This window comes from Symsagittifera roscoffensis, chromosome 1 (assembly GCF_963678635.1).
Source record: "Symsagittifera roscoffensis chromosome 1, txSymRosc1.1, whole genome shotgun sequence".
NCBI lineage: Eukaryota > Metazoa > Xenacoelomorpha > Acoela > Convolutidae > Symsagittifera > Symsagittifera roscoffensis.
The window spans coordinates 18,362,218-18,379,284 of record NC_087062.1 but is presented as its reverse complement, the minus strand read 5'-3'; the positions used below and the strand labels follow the sequence as shown (position 1 = coordinate 18,379,284).

General features: G+C 35.4%; 4 protein-coding genes across 6 annotated transcripts in view; 3 read left to right on the top strand and 1 right to left on the bottom strand.

Moving 5' to 3' along the window:
• Window positions 1-662, bottom strand: part of LOC134839461 (uncharacterized) — a 595,847-nt gene extending 595,185 nt beyond the window's left edge. Inside the window, exon 1 of the mRNA XM_063855030.1 lies at window positions 657-662. The gene's annotated coding sequence lies outside the window, so the exon portion shown is untranslated. The remainder of the gene's footprint in view (window positions 1-656) is intronic.
• Window positions 1-3,566, top strand: part of LOC134839454 (elongation factor 1-beta-like) — a 44,595-nt gene extending 41,029 nt beyond the window's left edge. Inside the window, exons 2-4 of the mRNA XM_063855008.1 lie at window positions 1,923-2,291; window positions 2,485-2,669; window positions 2,986-3,566. Coding sequence (XP_063711078.1) covers window positions 1,950-2,291; window positions 2,485-2,669; window positions 2,986-3,121 — 663 coding nt within the window. The 5' untranslated portion in view covers window positions 1,923-1,949 and the 3' untranslated portion in view covers window positions 3,122-3,566. The remainder of the gene's footprint in view (window positions 1-1,922; window positions 2,292-2,484; window positions 2,670-2,985) is intronic.
• LOC134850714 (uncharacterized) overlaps window positions 1-14,377 on the top strand; it is a 55,402-nt gene extending 41,025 nt beyond the window's left edge. The window contains exons 2-4 of the mRNA XM_063866620.1: window positions 4,587-4,804; window positions 13,668-13,978; window positions 14,193-14,377. Coding sequence (XP_063722690.1) covers window positions 4,629-4,804; window positions 13,668-13,978; window positions 14,193-14,377 — 672 coding nt within the window. The 5' untranslated portion in view covers window positions 4,587-4,628. The remainder of the gene's footprint in view (window positions 1-4,586; window positions 4,805-13,667; window positions 13,979-14,192) is intronic.
• The window catches only part of LOC134839395 (adenosine deaminase domain-containing protein 1-like), a 136,558-nt gene that overhangs the window by 41,029 nt on the left and 78,462 nt on the right, over window positions 1-17,067 (top strand). The gene's annotated exons all lie outside the window — the stretch shown is intronic.

Genomic DNA, 17,067 nt, shown 5'->3' with positions numbered 1-17,067 from the left:
TCTACGGAAAAATATTTATTGGACCAACCATTCAGATTTTTCTGTGCTTTTACAATTCCCGTGAAAGATCAAATGTCGCTACAAGACCACAAAGTCTCAATTTAAACCGTTAGAAGGCATCTCAGTAATTAAATGTAGTTTTTATTAGCGTCATAGTTGCATTAAGAAAATTTTAAGGGTCGGGAAGTCAGAGATGGTTGTAACAAAATAGCTTCAGGGGGAGGGGTAGAAATGATAAGGTAACCAGATTTGAGTGTTCCTGCAACATGAAGCTATTTGTACATGATCTTAGTTGCTTCTGAAAGGAAATAAAGTAATCTTATGGAGATTTATAGATTTTGCTCATTGTAATCTGACTAACTTTCAGTAATAGGTTTTTTCTAGTATTGTTTGTAGTACAATTTAGTATTCTAGTATTAAGAACAGGTGATAATGAAATACGAGTCCAGAAACTACAGGTGCAATGAAACAATTTTCAGCTACTTAACACTGGCGAAAATCAGTGTCTTGTTATCGGCAATTAGACTTTATTCACGTGAACAACGTTTCTTACCAATGTGTAAAAAATTGGACATGCGTGATTATCGTCTTTGCAAAGCATGGAGTTTCCTATAATTAACAGTACTCCTGTTGTTTTGTCAGCTTACAACGTGTGTTTTAATAAGTTTTTTTTGATTGCTTGTTTCTCTGATTAGCATGGTTTCGGCGTATGTTCTATCGGCTTAGTCAACTTATTTAGTGACATTTGAGGGGAAAATTTTATTTTATTTTTTGTTTTTAATAATCCAAAACTGTTTGGGCGTAAAATTTCTAAGTCTTAAAACTGAATCGCTCCATCTTTTTCATGACCTAATTATGAGTAATGAACGTAGCGAATACCGTTATACAGGTCTTAGTTATTTTTTGTGTGTTTTTTAAGGATAAAGACTTAAATTTTGTTAACGCTCAATTTCGTGCTTTCGTGGTTCGACTTTCAATTTCTTTTTAAGTTCAATTCATTTCCTTTGTTAAAAGGAAGGCAAACTTCACTTTCAAATAGAACAAGTTTAAAGGACACGAAAAACGTGATCGGCTTCTAATTTCGAATATGGAATTTATCAAATTTCCCAGCAAAAAAGTATTTTTACCCATTAATCCAGTTTTCTCAAATTGGATTATTTTTTATCAATAAAAACACCTATCATAAATTGTTCGTGAATTTCAAAAATATGCTTTAAGTTGCAAAGATCACGAAAAACGATTTCAGTTAGTTGATTTGAATTTCAGTTTTCCCAGCGGTATTAAATTAGTTTTCGTAAACTGAGTTAGTTTATCATAAAAGAGTCAATCATAAATTAATTCTGAAATTACTTTGAAAGTTTAATGTTGGAAGTTTTTTTTAAAAAAAACGAGTCAGTTTTTGTTTTCTTGCGTTCATTACTCTTTTCCAACTGTCAGTTGGCTATGTTTATGTTTTTGGTAGCTGCTCGGTAAGTGATACTAAAAGCTTATTAATGTTGGTGGTTGTCTTATGGCAGCTGCTCGGTAAATGCTACTTAAAAGCTCCATGTTGGTGATTGTGTTTTTCAATTGTTTTTCTAGAATTAATTTTTTCTCTTGACTGATTTCGGTCTATGTTTATTCGCTAGCTTGCAATGCTACTCTTGTGTTGTATCACACGTGGTGCGAAGCTACGCTGAGCCGCGGTGTCAATTTATTCTAATGTCAATTTTTTTGTCATATTTTTTCAACTTTTGCAAGCTTTAATCTAGGAATCGAGTAATTGGTGTATTGCTGAAACAACAGTCTTTGCGCTAGATTGAATGCATGATCGTTATTTTTTTCTGCACGTTTTGCGCTTTTCTGAGATAATTCGGCACCAGTTTTCGAACACGTTGTTGTGACCTTGATTTTCGTCTGCGGAATAATGGCCAACTTTTCAGTTACGCGTTGAACGCCCAACAACAACAATGTCCACGCCTTACGGAGATTTCGAGTCAATCAACGCTTTTCTGGCCACAAAGAGCTACGTCGTTGGCTTTATCCCGTCATCAGCCGACGCGAAACTGGCCTCGGAAATCCAATCTCCTCCGGAAGCAGACAAGTACCCCCACCTTGCCAGATGGTACAGACACATCACGTCATTCGATGAAGGTGAAAAAGGTAAATTTGTCAGTGGAGACTTGCCAGATATGAAAGCCTCGGCAGCACCTGTGCCCAATGGCAAGAAAGCAGCTGAAAAAGACGAAGACAGTGATAATGATTTGTTCGGAGATGACGACGAAGATGACGATGAGGTTGACGACGAAACGGTAAGAATGCCTAAACTTATTGTATCGGGTGTTTCTAAGATGACAATCTTCAAGATTTGAAGCAATTATATAATTAAAGTGCCTGCAAAGGGTCTGGGAATGGATCCGAAATATAAGGGAATGTTACTACTTTAAAAGTATTGGGCTGAATAAGTACTAGTTACTTTAATTGTAAGTTACTTTAACATTTCAGGCTGCGAGACTGAAGGCGTACCATGACAAGAAGGCGAAGAAACCTCAGGTGATTGCCAAGTCCTCCATCATCCTGGACGTGAAGCCCTGGGATGACGAGACAGACATGGCTGAACTAGAGAAGATGGTGCGTGGCATCGAACTCGACGGACTGCTATGGGGCGCCGGAAAACTAGTCGCGATTGGGTCAGTTGAATTGGTTACTTTTTTCTATTACGAAATTTGGGTATGAAAAGGTGGCACAAAATTTCACATAGATACCGAATAGAATCAGGTTGGCTACTCCATTGGTAAATATGAACAGGTTCTTTTTATGGAACCATATATGGTGCGATGTCTAAGTGGCGTCCATTATTTGATCTAGCGTGTCGGAGGAATTGAACATATGCCAAAGTAGTCGTTTTTAAAAACTGAATTTTCAAACGCTTCAAATGAGTTATGAGCATAATTCTAAGAATCATCCGTTACTCTGAGACCATGATGTAAGTTCTATCTGTTTCAGTTATGGAATCAATAAACTGCAGATCGGTTGTGTAGTTGAAGACGACAAAGTAGGCACAGACCTTCTCGAAGAACACATCACCGCTTTCGAGGACTTCGTACAGTCAGTAGATGTAGCCGCGTTCCAGAAGATCTAATTTATCACTATTATCCAGTCCCAAGAATCCAGAACACTTTTTGACATTCGAATCTTAATTTACTGAAATGATGTGTAACATCAATATGCCCACTGAAGAACATTTTGAGATTGCAAAGAAGCTGTCACGCAACTTGATATGAAGTAACACCTGATGATTGATCAAAGGACTTTCGTTTTGTTTTTGGTGATTGATTTATTACTATGGCGACTTCGTACTAAGCTGTAAAATAATTTAGTGTGATTCCATTCTGTGAATGTGAAGTGCATAAATTATTTCGTGGGCACAATTTGAGAGCAACATGTAACTGTACTCGACACTAACATGACCCTATTTGATGTAAAATAATCATTTTGACTGTCTTGTTTAACGTGTGGTTTATGGGAGATTGTTGCTCAGTTATTAATTGCCTTATGAACGAAAACCAATTAAATATCTATAAAAACCTTTTTAAAAAGCAGACTTCGTAAAATCTGTTTTCCTAATTCTTGCTGCCATATTTTCCTCTCTAAATCCTTTTTCGAAGTTCATTCGGCGAACAAAGCCATTTTTTTCTTCAGCGCTAACATACCTTTTGAAGAAATCAGCAGAAAGATATTTTTGGTCGAGCTAAGCAGTTTCAAATCTTGGCGCTCTTAGGGCCATGTCATCCTAATTCTTTGTTTTTTGGTGAGTGAGTTCTGAGTAGATAATTTTTGTTTCGGCTTCCAAAAAACTGTTTAGATGAAAAGCCCATGACAGCAGTTAACATGGAATTCTGAAATTTGTAACTCTCGATTTTTTTGATAAAAACGCAAAATTTATCACTTGATATTGCGTGTGGTGGAATAATGGAAAGAAAAACGAAGGTGTCTAAATTAGTGTTCAAAATTGGGAATAAAAGTAGGAACAAGCTGCAATTACGGCAGCCTTGTTCCGAATTTCGAATAAAGTGCTTGGGGAGTGATTTTTTATTCAGTCAGTTTCCGATTTTTCTAGCCCCTATAACTTACAAATGATCTCAGTTCTTTTTTCACATTTGATCTCCAGACAATATTTTTAGATGGAATCAAAAATTTCCGTTATGCACGCTAATTTGCCCAATTTGGGATAAATAACGTGCCATATATTGCGTTCTGATAACATGCGTAAACAGTAGATTAATGCTTTCCAATTTTAATTGAGGAAAATTATCTGACGGCTGTGTTATTAGGATACAAGATGATGAATACATTCCTTTGTATTTGACATGCGTCCGTGGGGAATACATTTAAAAAAATAATAATTATTTTCGATTATTTCATCAATTTTTCAACCCCAAAACTTTCATTGGCCTTAAAGTGCAGTCGAAACATTCAGGTAGTCGCCCTGATATACCAGCAGGCAAATTGTAAAACGAAAATTTCTTCCAAAATTTAAACGTCGCTTCATTTTGACGCGAAAAACGATTATTCAGGTTGCGCATATTGGATTAAAATTCAGATTTTGCATGCCTTAAACTGTCAGCCTTCAACAAATATTAGGTGGAATGGCTTGCTATGATGACGTAAAGTTTATCACTGAATATCTGCATCATGCAGTTGTCTCGTGCGATGAGTACGCCAGTTATATCTTTGACGTGCCCGTTGCAGACGAAGAGGATGAAGAGGAGGAGTTGGAGAGAAGGTCAACTAACGGAGGACTGGAGAATCCCAGAGCTAAACGGTAGGGAAAAAAATAATCTAGTTTTGGTCGAAGTAAACTGCACAACATGTACGAGGCAGTTGTCGAAGTAGGAGTCTTTGTTCGTTTTTTCTCAATAACCTTGGGATAAATCGATAGATCAATTTTGCAAATCATAGTATTGTTTGCACGCCAAAGATGTTAGCTTGACTAGCAAGCCCTAAGATCATATGCTCATTTTCTTGTAAGGGGAGCAGTTAGTGCAGGTTTATTTCACATGCGCGAGCAAGAGACTTGTAATAAGGAATTAACACTTTTTTCCTGAAACAACTTTTCTTTTAAGTTCTCAGATCCGTTTTGAGTACGTGAAAGCAATTCGTACAGATAATGCAGTCGCTATCACGCGAAGGCTGACACGCTCAATTTCATGAAAGTTCAAATAAAACCACCTCTTAGTTCATTTTACACTTGCGAAGCTAGTGTATTGGTACGAACCTTCGTTTTTCCAACCTAAGTCGAAAATATTGGTGCCACTTTTGGGGCACCTTTACAGCTTTTTGATACCATGTGCTCTGACATTCTAATAGCATTAAATTAACACAGCTGATGCCTGATGCAATTTAAATTCATCGAATGAGCCGTAAAAAGCGATTTGTTCCGAACATCACAATAATAAAAACTCGATTTCAGAATTTTTCAAACTCAATATCTAGCAATATTTTGAAATGTAAAATTAATACATAATGCAGTTTAATGCTTTGCGATTTGTTTCATGCAAAGTGTGGATTCCTTCAATTTGTTCTATTCCAAATTATTACTTGCAAAATTGAGTCTATTTGTATTTCGTCCCACTTTCGCTGAATTGCATTGGCAATTTATTAGTATATTGTTAAGCTTGCGTGGCTGAGGGAATAGTGCGTGAGACTCAAAATCTCTTGATTGCAGTAGGTCGCTGATCGAATCATAGACCTGGCCGAGTTTTTGCTAATTCGAGGCCTATTTTTATTTTTTTCCTTTTGCACTTTCTAGAGCTGCTTTTTGGTCATGTTCTCGCAAGTGTTTGCGAAGCGTAGCGTCGCCTCTGTGTAGAAGTTAATTAAAATAATCAAATATCATTATTGAAAGAATCTGAAAAGCAACAGGTTTTTATTGGCTTTGTGGGATTCATCCTAATTTCTGTCGGCTGATTTTCCGTTTTGTTTCCTAATGAATGCATTTTTTATTATCTGGTATGCTTTCTAAGCAGCATCTTTCCAAATCTTGGGTTTTATTTTTTCGATCAAACAGTTTATACTATAATTAATCTTGCGAAGGGCAAGGGTATTGCAATTGGGTACTAGACTTTTTTCCGTCAAGAGCTTTGTTCACAGGATGATCTCCAATTTCAAGATCTCTTTTTGCAGCACTTTGCATGTTTAACACCGAGTTATTTTGACTTAAGTTAATGCTTTACTGGATCTTCTGTGAAAAAAAAAATATTTGGAGGCTGAATTGATTTTGGCCCAGTTTCTGTCGGCTTATTGCCGGGTGTTTTTTTAAAATAAAAAATTCAATTCAACTAATTATTTAATTCAATTTGAAGAAGGTAACACGATGAAAGTCTTTTTCAAACACGCTTTTTATACACGTTAGAACTTTCAGTTTGAAAAGAAAAAATTTTTAAGCAATTCTTTGTTTGATTTTTAAATTTATTTTCAGTTTGCTTTCTCTTGTATGTTTTCTGATTATAACTTGAAATTCAGTCAACCATCCGGCGCATGTGGAGAGGTACAACAACGGCTTGAGACGGCAAAGGCCTGTGGTTTGAATTCGACCGGGACCTGTTTTTTGCAAACTTTTAAGCTTTTTCGTCCGTCTGCCATTTTTGTTGGCTTGATTCCCGCTGACCGATTTTTGAAAGCTTTCTTCCAAAATACAACAACACCGATGCTTGAGATGACAGAGCCCAGGACTTCGAATCCAGTTGGGACCTGTTTCTTTGCAAATTCAAAATTTTCCTCTCCTTCAGATTTTTGTGCTTGCTCACTTTTGCTGACCTAGTTCCCGCAGAAAGGAGTTTTTTGAAAGTTCGACTTCTCGTTAGCCTTCGTAAAGCTCTTTGTAAATTTTTGAATGGTTCAGGTAATTTTGTTCCGGATATTTTGGACTTTTTTTGTATTTTTTTTGACAAAAAGGATTTTTTAAAATTTGATTTCAATCATAGCCATTCCTTTTTGAAATGCAAGTGGTGTGTAGCTCTATTTCGTCTCTGTGTGGAAAGTTGCTTTTTAGTTCATAAATTTACCGACTCTGATTTTGAGATATTTATTACTTTTGTTCCTTTAAATATTGTGCAATTTCCAGAGGGATTTTCAAAATTTTTTGCGTGTTTCAGGAGAAATTTGATAGCTTGAATTTGTTTTTGACAGGAGATTTATTTTCGGCATAACGAGAGTCGACCCACATTTTGTCACTTCAGATTCCGCTCGCTCATTGATTCTGAATGCTTGTTAAGGCTCTGTATGAACATCTTTCGAGACAAAGGTATAATTTTTTGTAAATGTTGTTTTTTCCAGATTAATTTTAGAAAAAACTGACTTCTTTGTTCGAGCCCCGTCGGGAATTGTTTTTTTTTTTCAGTATATATGCAATTGATTTTTTTTCCGGTTAAATTGTATAATCAGACTTTCGTTTATCTGCTCAAGTTTTGTCGGCTTAATTGCCACATCGCTGATTTAGCTTGTGCTGTTAGCAAAATTCATTGTATTTGCAAGTGCAAGTGTTCATTGTGGTTTCAGGAGGACTTGAAAACTTGTACAATTTTTTTTATAAAAGTTTTTTTTCGGCTCAACTGGCGTCCGCTCAAGTTTTGTCGAATATGTCGGCTTAGTTACTCCATCACGGATTTTTTTTGTACGGTAAGCAAGTTTTATTGTGGTTGCAAGTGCAAGTGCACATCCATTTCTAATTACACTTGCGAGACCAAGTTTCTTGTAATCGGGAACTACCCCGTAACAACTTTTCCTACAATTTTTCAACTTGCTCTGCTATTGAATTTTAACGACTTTCAGATTCCTTCGCACTTGGCCTGGCGATAACGCGGTCGCCATTGCTTCCTATAGTCTGGTGTGCGAATCCCGGCCGCGCCTGTTTTTTTTTTTCATTTTGAATGCAATTGATTTTTTTTCTGGTAAAAATTTGTCGGGCTTTTGTTTATCTGCTCAAACTTCGTTGCCTTAATCGCCACATCTTGGATTTTTTGTGCTGTAAGCAAGTATCATGGTTGTTGCAAGTGATGTTCATTGTAGTTTCTAGGGGACTTCAATTTGTGAATGTTTTTTTTTTTCAAAATCAATGTTTTTTGGCTAAAATTGTGTCTGTTCCATGATAGTCGCCTTGGTTTCCGCTTCATAGGTTTTTCTTCCGTTGCTGATTTAAAATTCTAATGTCTTGCTAGGCATGTTTACCGAGAATTCCTGGTTAATAGAAATGTAAGGGATTGGTTTCTTTCTGACTTGAAAAAAAAATGATTTCTTAAAAACTTTTCTGATTTTCAAAAAGGGATAATAGTGTAAAGATCGAATATTTCCCTGTGTACCTGCATACTCATCTTGTCTCTTTTTACTTCATCCCCCTGTCTACAGCCTTCGCAACTTCGAAAACCTCTGTGGAGGGAATATTTCACCCATAATTTTGATTTTTTTTTCGTTTTCTCTAAAACTACGCTCCAAAATCTGAGATTTTGGTTTCAATAGAGATAACGGGTAGTGCGAAGCGTCCCGGCATTAGCGGCCACTCACAATTTTTTAAACAAAAAACATCGCCCTTAGAAAAGTCAATATTTTGATTTTTTGACCGTTTTGTGAACTTCGAATTTTCTAGAAAACTTTTCTCCACCATCTGAGATTTTTATTTCAATCCAGAGAAAATTTTTTGGGAAGCTCCTTTGCGTACACCTCTAAGCCTAATTTTTTTTTGCTTCTACTAGCTACTACTATCTGTTTTATGTAGAAAAAAAGTTTACAGATTTCTGAAAAACAAGTTTTGAACTTTTTGCCGTTATTAAAAATTTCTTAAAACCTTTTTTTCTGCGGAAGCGGCGAATCCTTAATTTTTTGTACGATAAATGTTATGTTTTTGGAAAATTCCAATATATGAAAACTTTTGAACTCTTCTCACTTAATTTAGCAAGAGAAACAACTAAGGTTTTGGACAAGATCTAATTTTTGATTTTACCCATTTCATCCCGCATCAGTATATTACATACAAAAATAATCAAACACAAGCTTAAGCTGGGCCCCTAGTTATCTTTTATCGAGATAAGCGAAATTTTTGATTGGGTAGTATCGCAATAGGCGAGAAGCTCAGCTTTGTCTCTTTGGTTGATATTCAAATGTCTGGCATGATTGCCCACAATGAGTTTTTATCGAGACATACGAACATTTAAATTTTAGTAGACCTAGTTTTTTCGAGTTTTTTCATTTTTTCTTATGTTTTTTATGTATCGCAAGTGATGCGAAGTTCCGCTTAGCCTCTCTGTCTAACTTGGTTGTAATTATCCTAGGTTTAACCAATATATTAATTTTGAATAAGCGAATGGAAACAAATTATGTTGAAAGTTCGTTTTTTTGAAAATTTGTGAAATTTGATTTTCCGTGGTTAGATTGATTGATTGTTACTTCTGGCAATATTTTTTTTCAACGATTTTAGACGAAGTTAATTTACCTTAAAATGCTCATTTCGATGTCGGATTGCACTTTATCGCCGTGTCCAACTTTATCACCGTGTAAAAACCGTGTCCAAAAAGCTAAGTTACCTAAAAAGCTATAGTTTCAACCGATTAATTTACTGAAGGCTACCGATATTGCCATTAATTTGGCATTAACTATTTTCAAGTTCAATTCAATATCGTTTGCCATTGCGAATTACCCACTTCAATTACAAAGTGCAAATGGAGCGAAAAAGTGCCTGTAAATATCTGTGTTATCCATTTTCTTCAAAAATTTTTTAAAATGTAAACATTTTTTAAGAATCACCGGTGCTTAAAAATATCGGTGTTATCCACACTTCTTCGTCTTCTTTGAATTCGCCATTTTTTTCTGTCGGCTTTGTTTTGCAGGTATACAAATTTAGGTAATCCCTAAATAATTTAAGTCAATTAACAATTTAAAACTATAATGACCACTAGACGATCTTTATCAATCCATCTTGTAGTGGTCTTAATTAAAGACAAAGTAAGATGGTTTTGCTTACAAGCATTGATAGAGGGGTTTGTGATCTCATAATCGCAGGAATTTGTAAATAAAACCTGAGCATCAGACGTAAGTTGATTTCATGACTCCTAGTTTTAATCAACAGGTAGTAATAACCGGAAATTTGTAGAATATAAAAGTTTAGGTCATTTTTGCGATGTTTGAGCTGTGAAAAGGATGTGAATGATATGATATTACGGGGCGTTTGATCTATCGGGTTTTATGCTTGATCTTTTTGTGGGCGGTTTTTTGAGTATTCAAGAGGCTATTTCGCTGAAACCTGACCAAAAAAGGTCATGTTCTGTTTCAATGCTATTCTCAATGCCGAAATACGTAGTGATAAAATTTCTTTTTCAATACAAAATAATCGGTAGTCGTTGTTTTTCCTAATTATATTGGTAATGGTGAAGGGCCGTTTGCCGACTACATTCAGGAATTACTGTATATTGTTTTCACGGAGAAAAATGAACCGTGATTTTTCGCATTTTTCAGTTGACCTTGCGATGCTGTTTTTGCTGCCGAAGAGTTTTGCTTCGATGAGTTTTGCTGCTGAAGTTATATCACTTAGAGCGGTTCTGAGTTCCAATTTTGTCATATATTTACTGTAGCGCCTTACTGTTGCTCGGAGATCGATTCCGAGACGTAGCCGAATTTTAACTAATTCGAGGCTTATTGCACTTTTGAGCTGCTTTATGTCGTGTTAACGCTAGTGTTTGCAAAGCGAAGCTTCGCCTCTATGTAGAAATAGTTCTTAATAGATGCATGCTCTTTGGTCTATTTAATACTTTGCCAAATCCTAAATTTATCACTTTGTACTTTACGCAGCGTGTGGTGGATGATTTTCAAAAAAAAATGACGAAATATTTTTCTTAATTTTTTTTCACCTCTTGTTTTATCAATTATTATATTTAAAATATTCAATAGAAATCAAAACTCAGTCATAATATACAGGGCTTCGCCCTGCTACGAGCAGTCTTGTTTTCTTCATTCGAATTTTGAGACAGATCAGAGCGCAATTTGTAGAGAGTTCGGGTTAATGCATTGACTTGACACCTGACTTGACAAATAGTTGTGGGACAATTTGACCCATGAGATAATCAAGGGTGTTGCAACCGGGTAATAGACTTTTTGCAGAACTGTCTGGAGTTGTGCAAAAAGATGAGGCACGACTTGACATTAAGGCAAACGGAATCTGGGGTTCACGATTCAGCCGCGCTTTCTTTGATGTGAAAGTTTTCAACCCCCATGCCAAAACATGCGAAAACTGCATAAGGACGCATACAAATACCACGAAACGCTGAAGAACTCCAAATATCAGCAAAGATTTTTAAACGTAGAGCAGAGTAGCTTCTGCCCGCTAGTTTTTGGATGCACCGGTGGCGCTGCTCCAACAGCCACGCGGACGATGCAGCGATTAGCCGAAAAACTAAGTGAAAAAAGACAAGAAAGCTATCCAGAATCTATAAACTACATAAGAACTAAAATGAGCTTCGCGCTCCTGAGGAGCTCTATACTTTGTATAAGGGGGTGCAGATCGCTACTCAAAGTTCAATTTATCGACAACTCCATAAGCGCTATTGTAGAGGAAGGACGGCTAAGATAAATTAACATTAAGACGATGCATTTAATGCTGATGTATGACTTCATGGCTGATATTTATGCATTTTTATATCGCTGTTATGCCCCTATCCAGCTTGTGCACTTACCGTAAATAAACGGAAGGGCCCCTTTTGTAATTTAGTCTAAAAAACTATCTGGAGTTTGAGTCAGGTCGGACCTTCCAGCAAACTGAAATGTTTGGCTATTTTGGACTATCTATTGTCTGCTTATATTATCGACTTCATTCCAGCAGAAGGGACTTTTGAAGGTTCAGATCTTTTTACATTCCGATTGCTATTTGAAAATTTGTAGGTTTCAGGTAGTTGAGTTCAAGATTTTTTCAATGTTTCTTTTTTGCAATTTCTATAATTTGTTTTGACAAAAAATTGTTTTGCAAGATATGATGTAAGTCTCGACCCATTCCAAACAATTTCGGTGGTACCTGATTTTGCGTGGAAAAAACTTCAAAATATAAAACAAGGTCAAAGACACCCTCGACTATTAGTGATCGGAGCAAAAAAATTTATACTTGCTCTTCTGTCACCACGTCCTTAAAAGAACAAAATTTGGAAAATAGCGCCAAAAAATATGTTTTCAGGTTCACTATTTTTCTAATTGCCATTGCGCTTCGAATTTAATTACGGAATATGCTATTCTACTGTTTAGTTTTTTCTTTCAGGTTATCGAAATTGGGAACGGAGATCAATTAAGTTCTTTTAAATGCCAATGAACGTAGTGAAGATTTATATATAGGGCGTGTTGATAGTTTTTCAAACGAAAAGCTGCTCAAGCTTAAGTTTGATTTTAAGTGGCTGGAATTTTGACGTAAAATTTTTGCATGCTCAACTCAAATTCATTTGCTAAATGTGAGGCTCATTACGCTATTAATAATAAAAGTGCAGATGGCATGAAAAAGAGTGATTGACGTTTATTTTAAGTTGAAAGTTTGTGTCTTTGAGTTCATTGACATTTTTCAACGGTCTATTGGCTGTATGCATAGTTGTAATAATTTCATGAATAATTGTGGCAAAGTGTGTTTGATTTTGAGGAGCAGAATTTTTTGGCTCAACTGGTTTTTTCTATTGTCAAATTGATTTGTTTTTGCTCTAAAAGTTGCTCACGAGACTTAAATCTGATCGGAACCGAATTAAATAGAAATAGTATGAATTGGCGATACACAAATTTTAAGCTAACAATTTTCTTCCGTGACGTTTTCCTGGAAATAAAATTGATTTATGTTGAAAAAGTATCGGTCGATTTTCTTGCTAATCAAATTTATTGACTTAGTGGCTTCCGCCCCTTTTTTTGTCTGCTAACTTGACCGAAATTTTTTTTGATGTATTTCAACTGATGCTCCGTCCTGTCGATTTGTCAACTTTTTCGTTTAAAGCTCTGATTTAAATTATCCGGGCAAAAGCAATAAAAGCTGAAAGTGATGAAGCAAAAGTTGTTTGTATTTCACCTGAAATAAGGTAAGTAGATTTTTTTCTGGAGTCGGGAGGTTGTGTCAAATCTTTAGTACAGGGCTGGATTTAGGAAGGGTGGGGGTCCCCTTTTGCGACCTCACTGCCGACCCAAAGAGTCTCCCTTTGGTACTACTTTAAGACATCCATTTTTAGGTGACCGTCCTTTCAGTTTTTCTTTGGCCCTTTTGCTTCAAAATATAACACTTTCGAGTGGGAGAGAGCGGCGAAAAAGTGCAATATTTGGTCTAAATTTTTAAGTGCAATAAAACGACTTCAAAATTTTAATAAAAGTAAGGAATAAAAATTTGCAGTGCAATAAAAATTCGAATTGCAATGAAAATTCGGCTGCGGCCAAGAAATTTTGATCAAAATAGGATCTTTATAGTGATTTGGGGGAGCTCAAAAAATCAATTTGGTCGACCTAAATAAGGTCGACACAATTTTTGAAAATCCGAACCACCCACGAAAAAATCTTTTATCCGCCCCTGATCTCTATCATCAAACTAAATTAATCTCGAGATTGTTCAGTAATCATTAATATCAGCTCGTTAATGCTTTCTTAAACCAATATGTGACCAATATGAAACTTTTTAATTTGGGTATTTAAAGAACAAGACGCACAGCTCGGGAAAAACAGATGGGGTTGAACATCCTAGAGGATTACATTCCCAGTCAGACAACTTCTTCAACGCTTCTAAGTGGGAGCGTGAACAGACCAACAATCACGTCTGTCTCACCTGTTGTGCCCGGGAGGAGACAAAGTGCTATCGACGCGAAACAAAAAAGAGGTTCCTTGTACCCGAATGAGCCATCCAGACCTGATCGCAGTGCATCAGGAGATGCGCTGAGAAAAGCGGAGGCGCGAGTTGAGAAGAACAAAATCATTACATGGGCAGATGGTGATATTATATGCGACCAAGGTTAGACTATGGTTCCAAGTATCTTTTTAATTCAGGAACAACAATGAAAAGTGAAATAATAAGTTTGTTGCGTTATCGATTTTTGCTACCGGGCTTATGATTACTTAATTTTACATTAGTGATACAGAGAAACTTAAAACGAAGCATTACCTCTTTTACTAACGGCATTAGCTCAAAGAAATACATTTATGAGTTTAGTTCTGTTACGTATTAGATAGACTGGCTGAATTGATTCGCCCTAAAGAGTTGGACTCCGGCGAAGCAGTAGAAAAACCCAAGAAATCGTCTCCTTTCATAAGTGCGCTGGAACATGTAGCATCTGTGCCAAAAAATCCTTTCTTGAGCTTCTCCAAGTTTGCAACGACTGTGAGTTATCGACTTTTTTGCGAAACTTCATAGACAGATCCGCAAAGCAGTGTTTTTTTTTGCGAAATACGAAAGAAAAGTTTAGTTTGATCAAGCTTAATTTACGTATAAAAGTATATTATGTCAATCGGATCAAATAAAAGAGCTGCATTGAATAGCGAAAATTCGATGATACTTTTGGTTTTACATCTTGGATAAGTGATGTCTATTTCAAAAAATTAAACTTTCATTTAAATTTAATTTAAATGGAAAATTATGAGCCCACTCAATTTAAATGAAAAATTTTAATTTAATTTGAACAATTTCAATTGACAAAAAGTTAAATCGATCGAGCGGGATTCGATTTTACGCCCAAATACACGTAAGTCAATTAATTTCAAATATCACAGTGATGCAAAAAAGCAAACTATCTGAGTTTTTACGACAAATTGTTGTGAATGGATATTCCCGAAAAACTTACTTCGACTTTTTTCAAATAAATTTTTCAAGGATTTGGCAATCAATTTGATAAGTACCCAAAATTGGCGAAAAAAACTGCTAAAAAACAGGCTTCAGAAAAATTGATTAAGAAAGTTAGCGGAAAAATTTAAATTGATGCGAACAATTTTTTTATCGAGTCTTCGAGTGTTCTAATCCCCATCTCACTTGGACTTGAGGTAATGCGGTTGTATTGGCAACTTATGGTCTGGGTTTTGAGTCGCGACCGGACCTTGTTGTTTAAATGCCTGATATTGAATTTTTTCCGGGAAGAAAATTGAATTTTCGGATTCTAGTTTGCTGGCTTGTGTTTTATCGGCTTAGATACCACACCACGATCTTCTCGAACTGTAAGCAGTTTTCATTGTAATCTCAAGTGTGGTTGATTAACTCATATAGTGTTTTACCCTTGTGATAAGCATGGGTATTGCAATCGGTCCTAGACTTTTTATCGTAAATATCTTGGTTCTCAGGATGGTCAATTTTGTAGGAAAGCTGAATTACAAGACATGCTCAATTTCTTGAAATTTAAAAAAAAATTCTTTATTTAGATAAAAAATAGGTGTGGACTGTTTCCGGGGATAATTTGTTTTCAAATAATTTTCTCAAAAAATATTAATTTTTTTTTTCGAGTTCGGAGTTTTCGGCCTTGTTCCCACGGTTCAATTTCCTTTTTTTTCAAATATAGTGTATACCATCTGGTACTTTGTTATCGGCCTAATTTGTAAAGCTTAGATTATATATTGGTAGTAGAATTTTTAACTAAAATTGAAAATTTTGTAATTTGTCTGTTTTCCAAGTCTGATTTATAATATTTTTATTTCGAGAATTTTTTTTTCCAATTAAGCGGTTTTTACCTCAAGATCAGTTTCTATTGTATAGTTTCGAGGGCAAAAAAATCTTCTTCCCTTAAATCAGGTATTCTGCAACCGTATTTTTTAATTATGTTTTTTAGATGCTTTGGTAAATTTTTTTGTTTTTCACTGAAGTTTTAGTTTTTCTCGACAACTTCTTCTCTGATTTTCAATGTATTGGCACCAATGAAATCCTGCTATTTTTTATTTCTGTATATTTTCATAGTCTCTTTCAAGCTTACTCTACCTTTTAACGCCTTCGAAAATTTTAGCATGTGAAATGTTTGACTCATTTTCTTGGATTTTTTTCCTCAAAGAATACCGCGCCATATCTGAGATTAAAACTTCAAGGGCAAGAACAGGTAGTCGGGATCTCTTCTACACAAGCCGTTACCTCCTAAGTTTTATTGAAAAAAGTTGTGACCTCAAAAAAATCACTTTTGACAGTTTGGTTATGGTTTTGAAGTGCTTCTCCAAAACTACCGTCTCGTATCTTGAATTAAGGATTCAGTCTAAAAGGATTCAGACTTTTTATCGTAAATATCTTGGTTCTCAGGATGGTCAATTTTGTAGGAAAGCTGAATTACAAGACATGCTCAATTTCTTGAAAATTCAAAAAAAAAATTTATTCAGATAAAAAATAGGTGTGGCCTGTTTCCGGGGATAATTTGTTTTCAAATACTTTTCTCAAGTTTTTTTTTCGGGTTCGGAGTTTTCGGCCTTGTTCCAACGGTTCAATTTCCTTTTTTTTCAAATAAAGTAATAAAGTGTATGTCATCTGGTACTTTGTTATCGGCCTATTTTGTAAAGCTTAGATCGTATTTTGGTAGTAGAAATTTTTTTACTAAAATTGAAAGTTTTGTAATTTGTCTGTTTTCCAAGTCTGATTTATAATATTCTTATTTCGAGAATTTTTTTTCAATTAAGCGGTTTTTACCTCAAGCAAGATCAGTTTCTATTGCATAGTTCCGAGGAAAAAAAATCTTCCCTAAATCAGGTTTTCTGAAACCGTATTTTTTAATTATGTTTTTGAGACGCTTTGGTAAATTTTTTCGTTTTTCACTGAAGTTTTAGTTTTTCTCGACAACTTCTTCACTGATTTTCAATGTATTGGCACCATTGAAATCCTGTTATTTTTGATTTCTGTATACTTTCATAGTCTCTTTCAAGCTTACTCTACCTTCTAAGGCCTTCGAAAATTTTAGCATGTGAAATGTTTGACTCATTTTCTTCGATTTTTTTCCTCAAAGAATACCGCGCCATATCTGAGATTAAAACTTCAAGGGCAAGAACAGGTAGTTTGGTTTTTTGAAAAAAGTTGTGGCCTAAAAAATCACTTTTGATAGTTTGGTCATGGTTTTGAAGTGTTTCTCCAAAACTACCGTCTCGTAT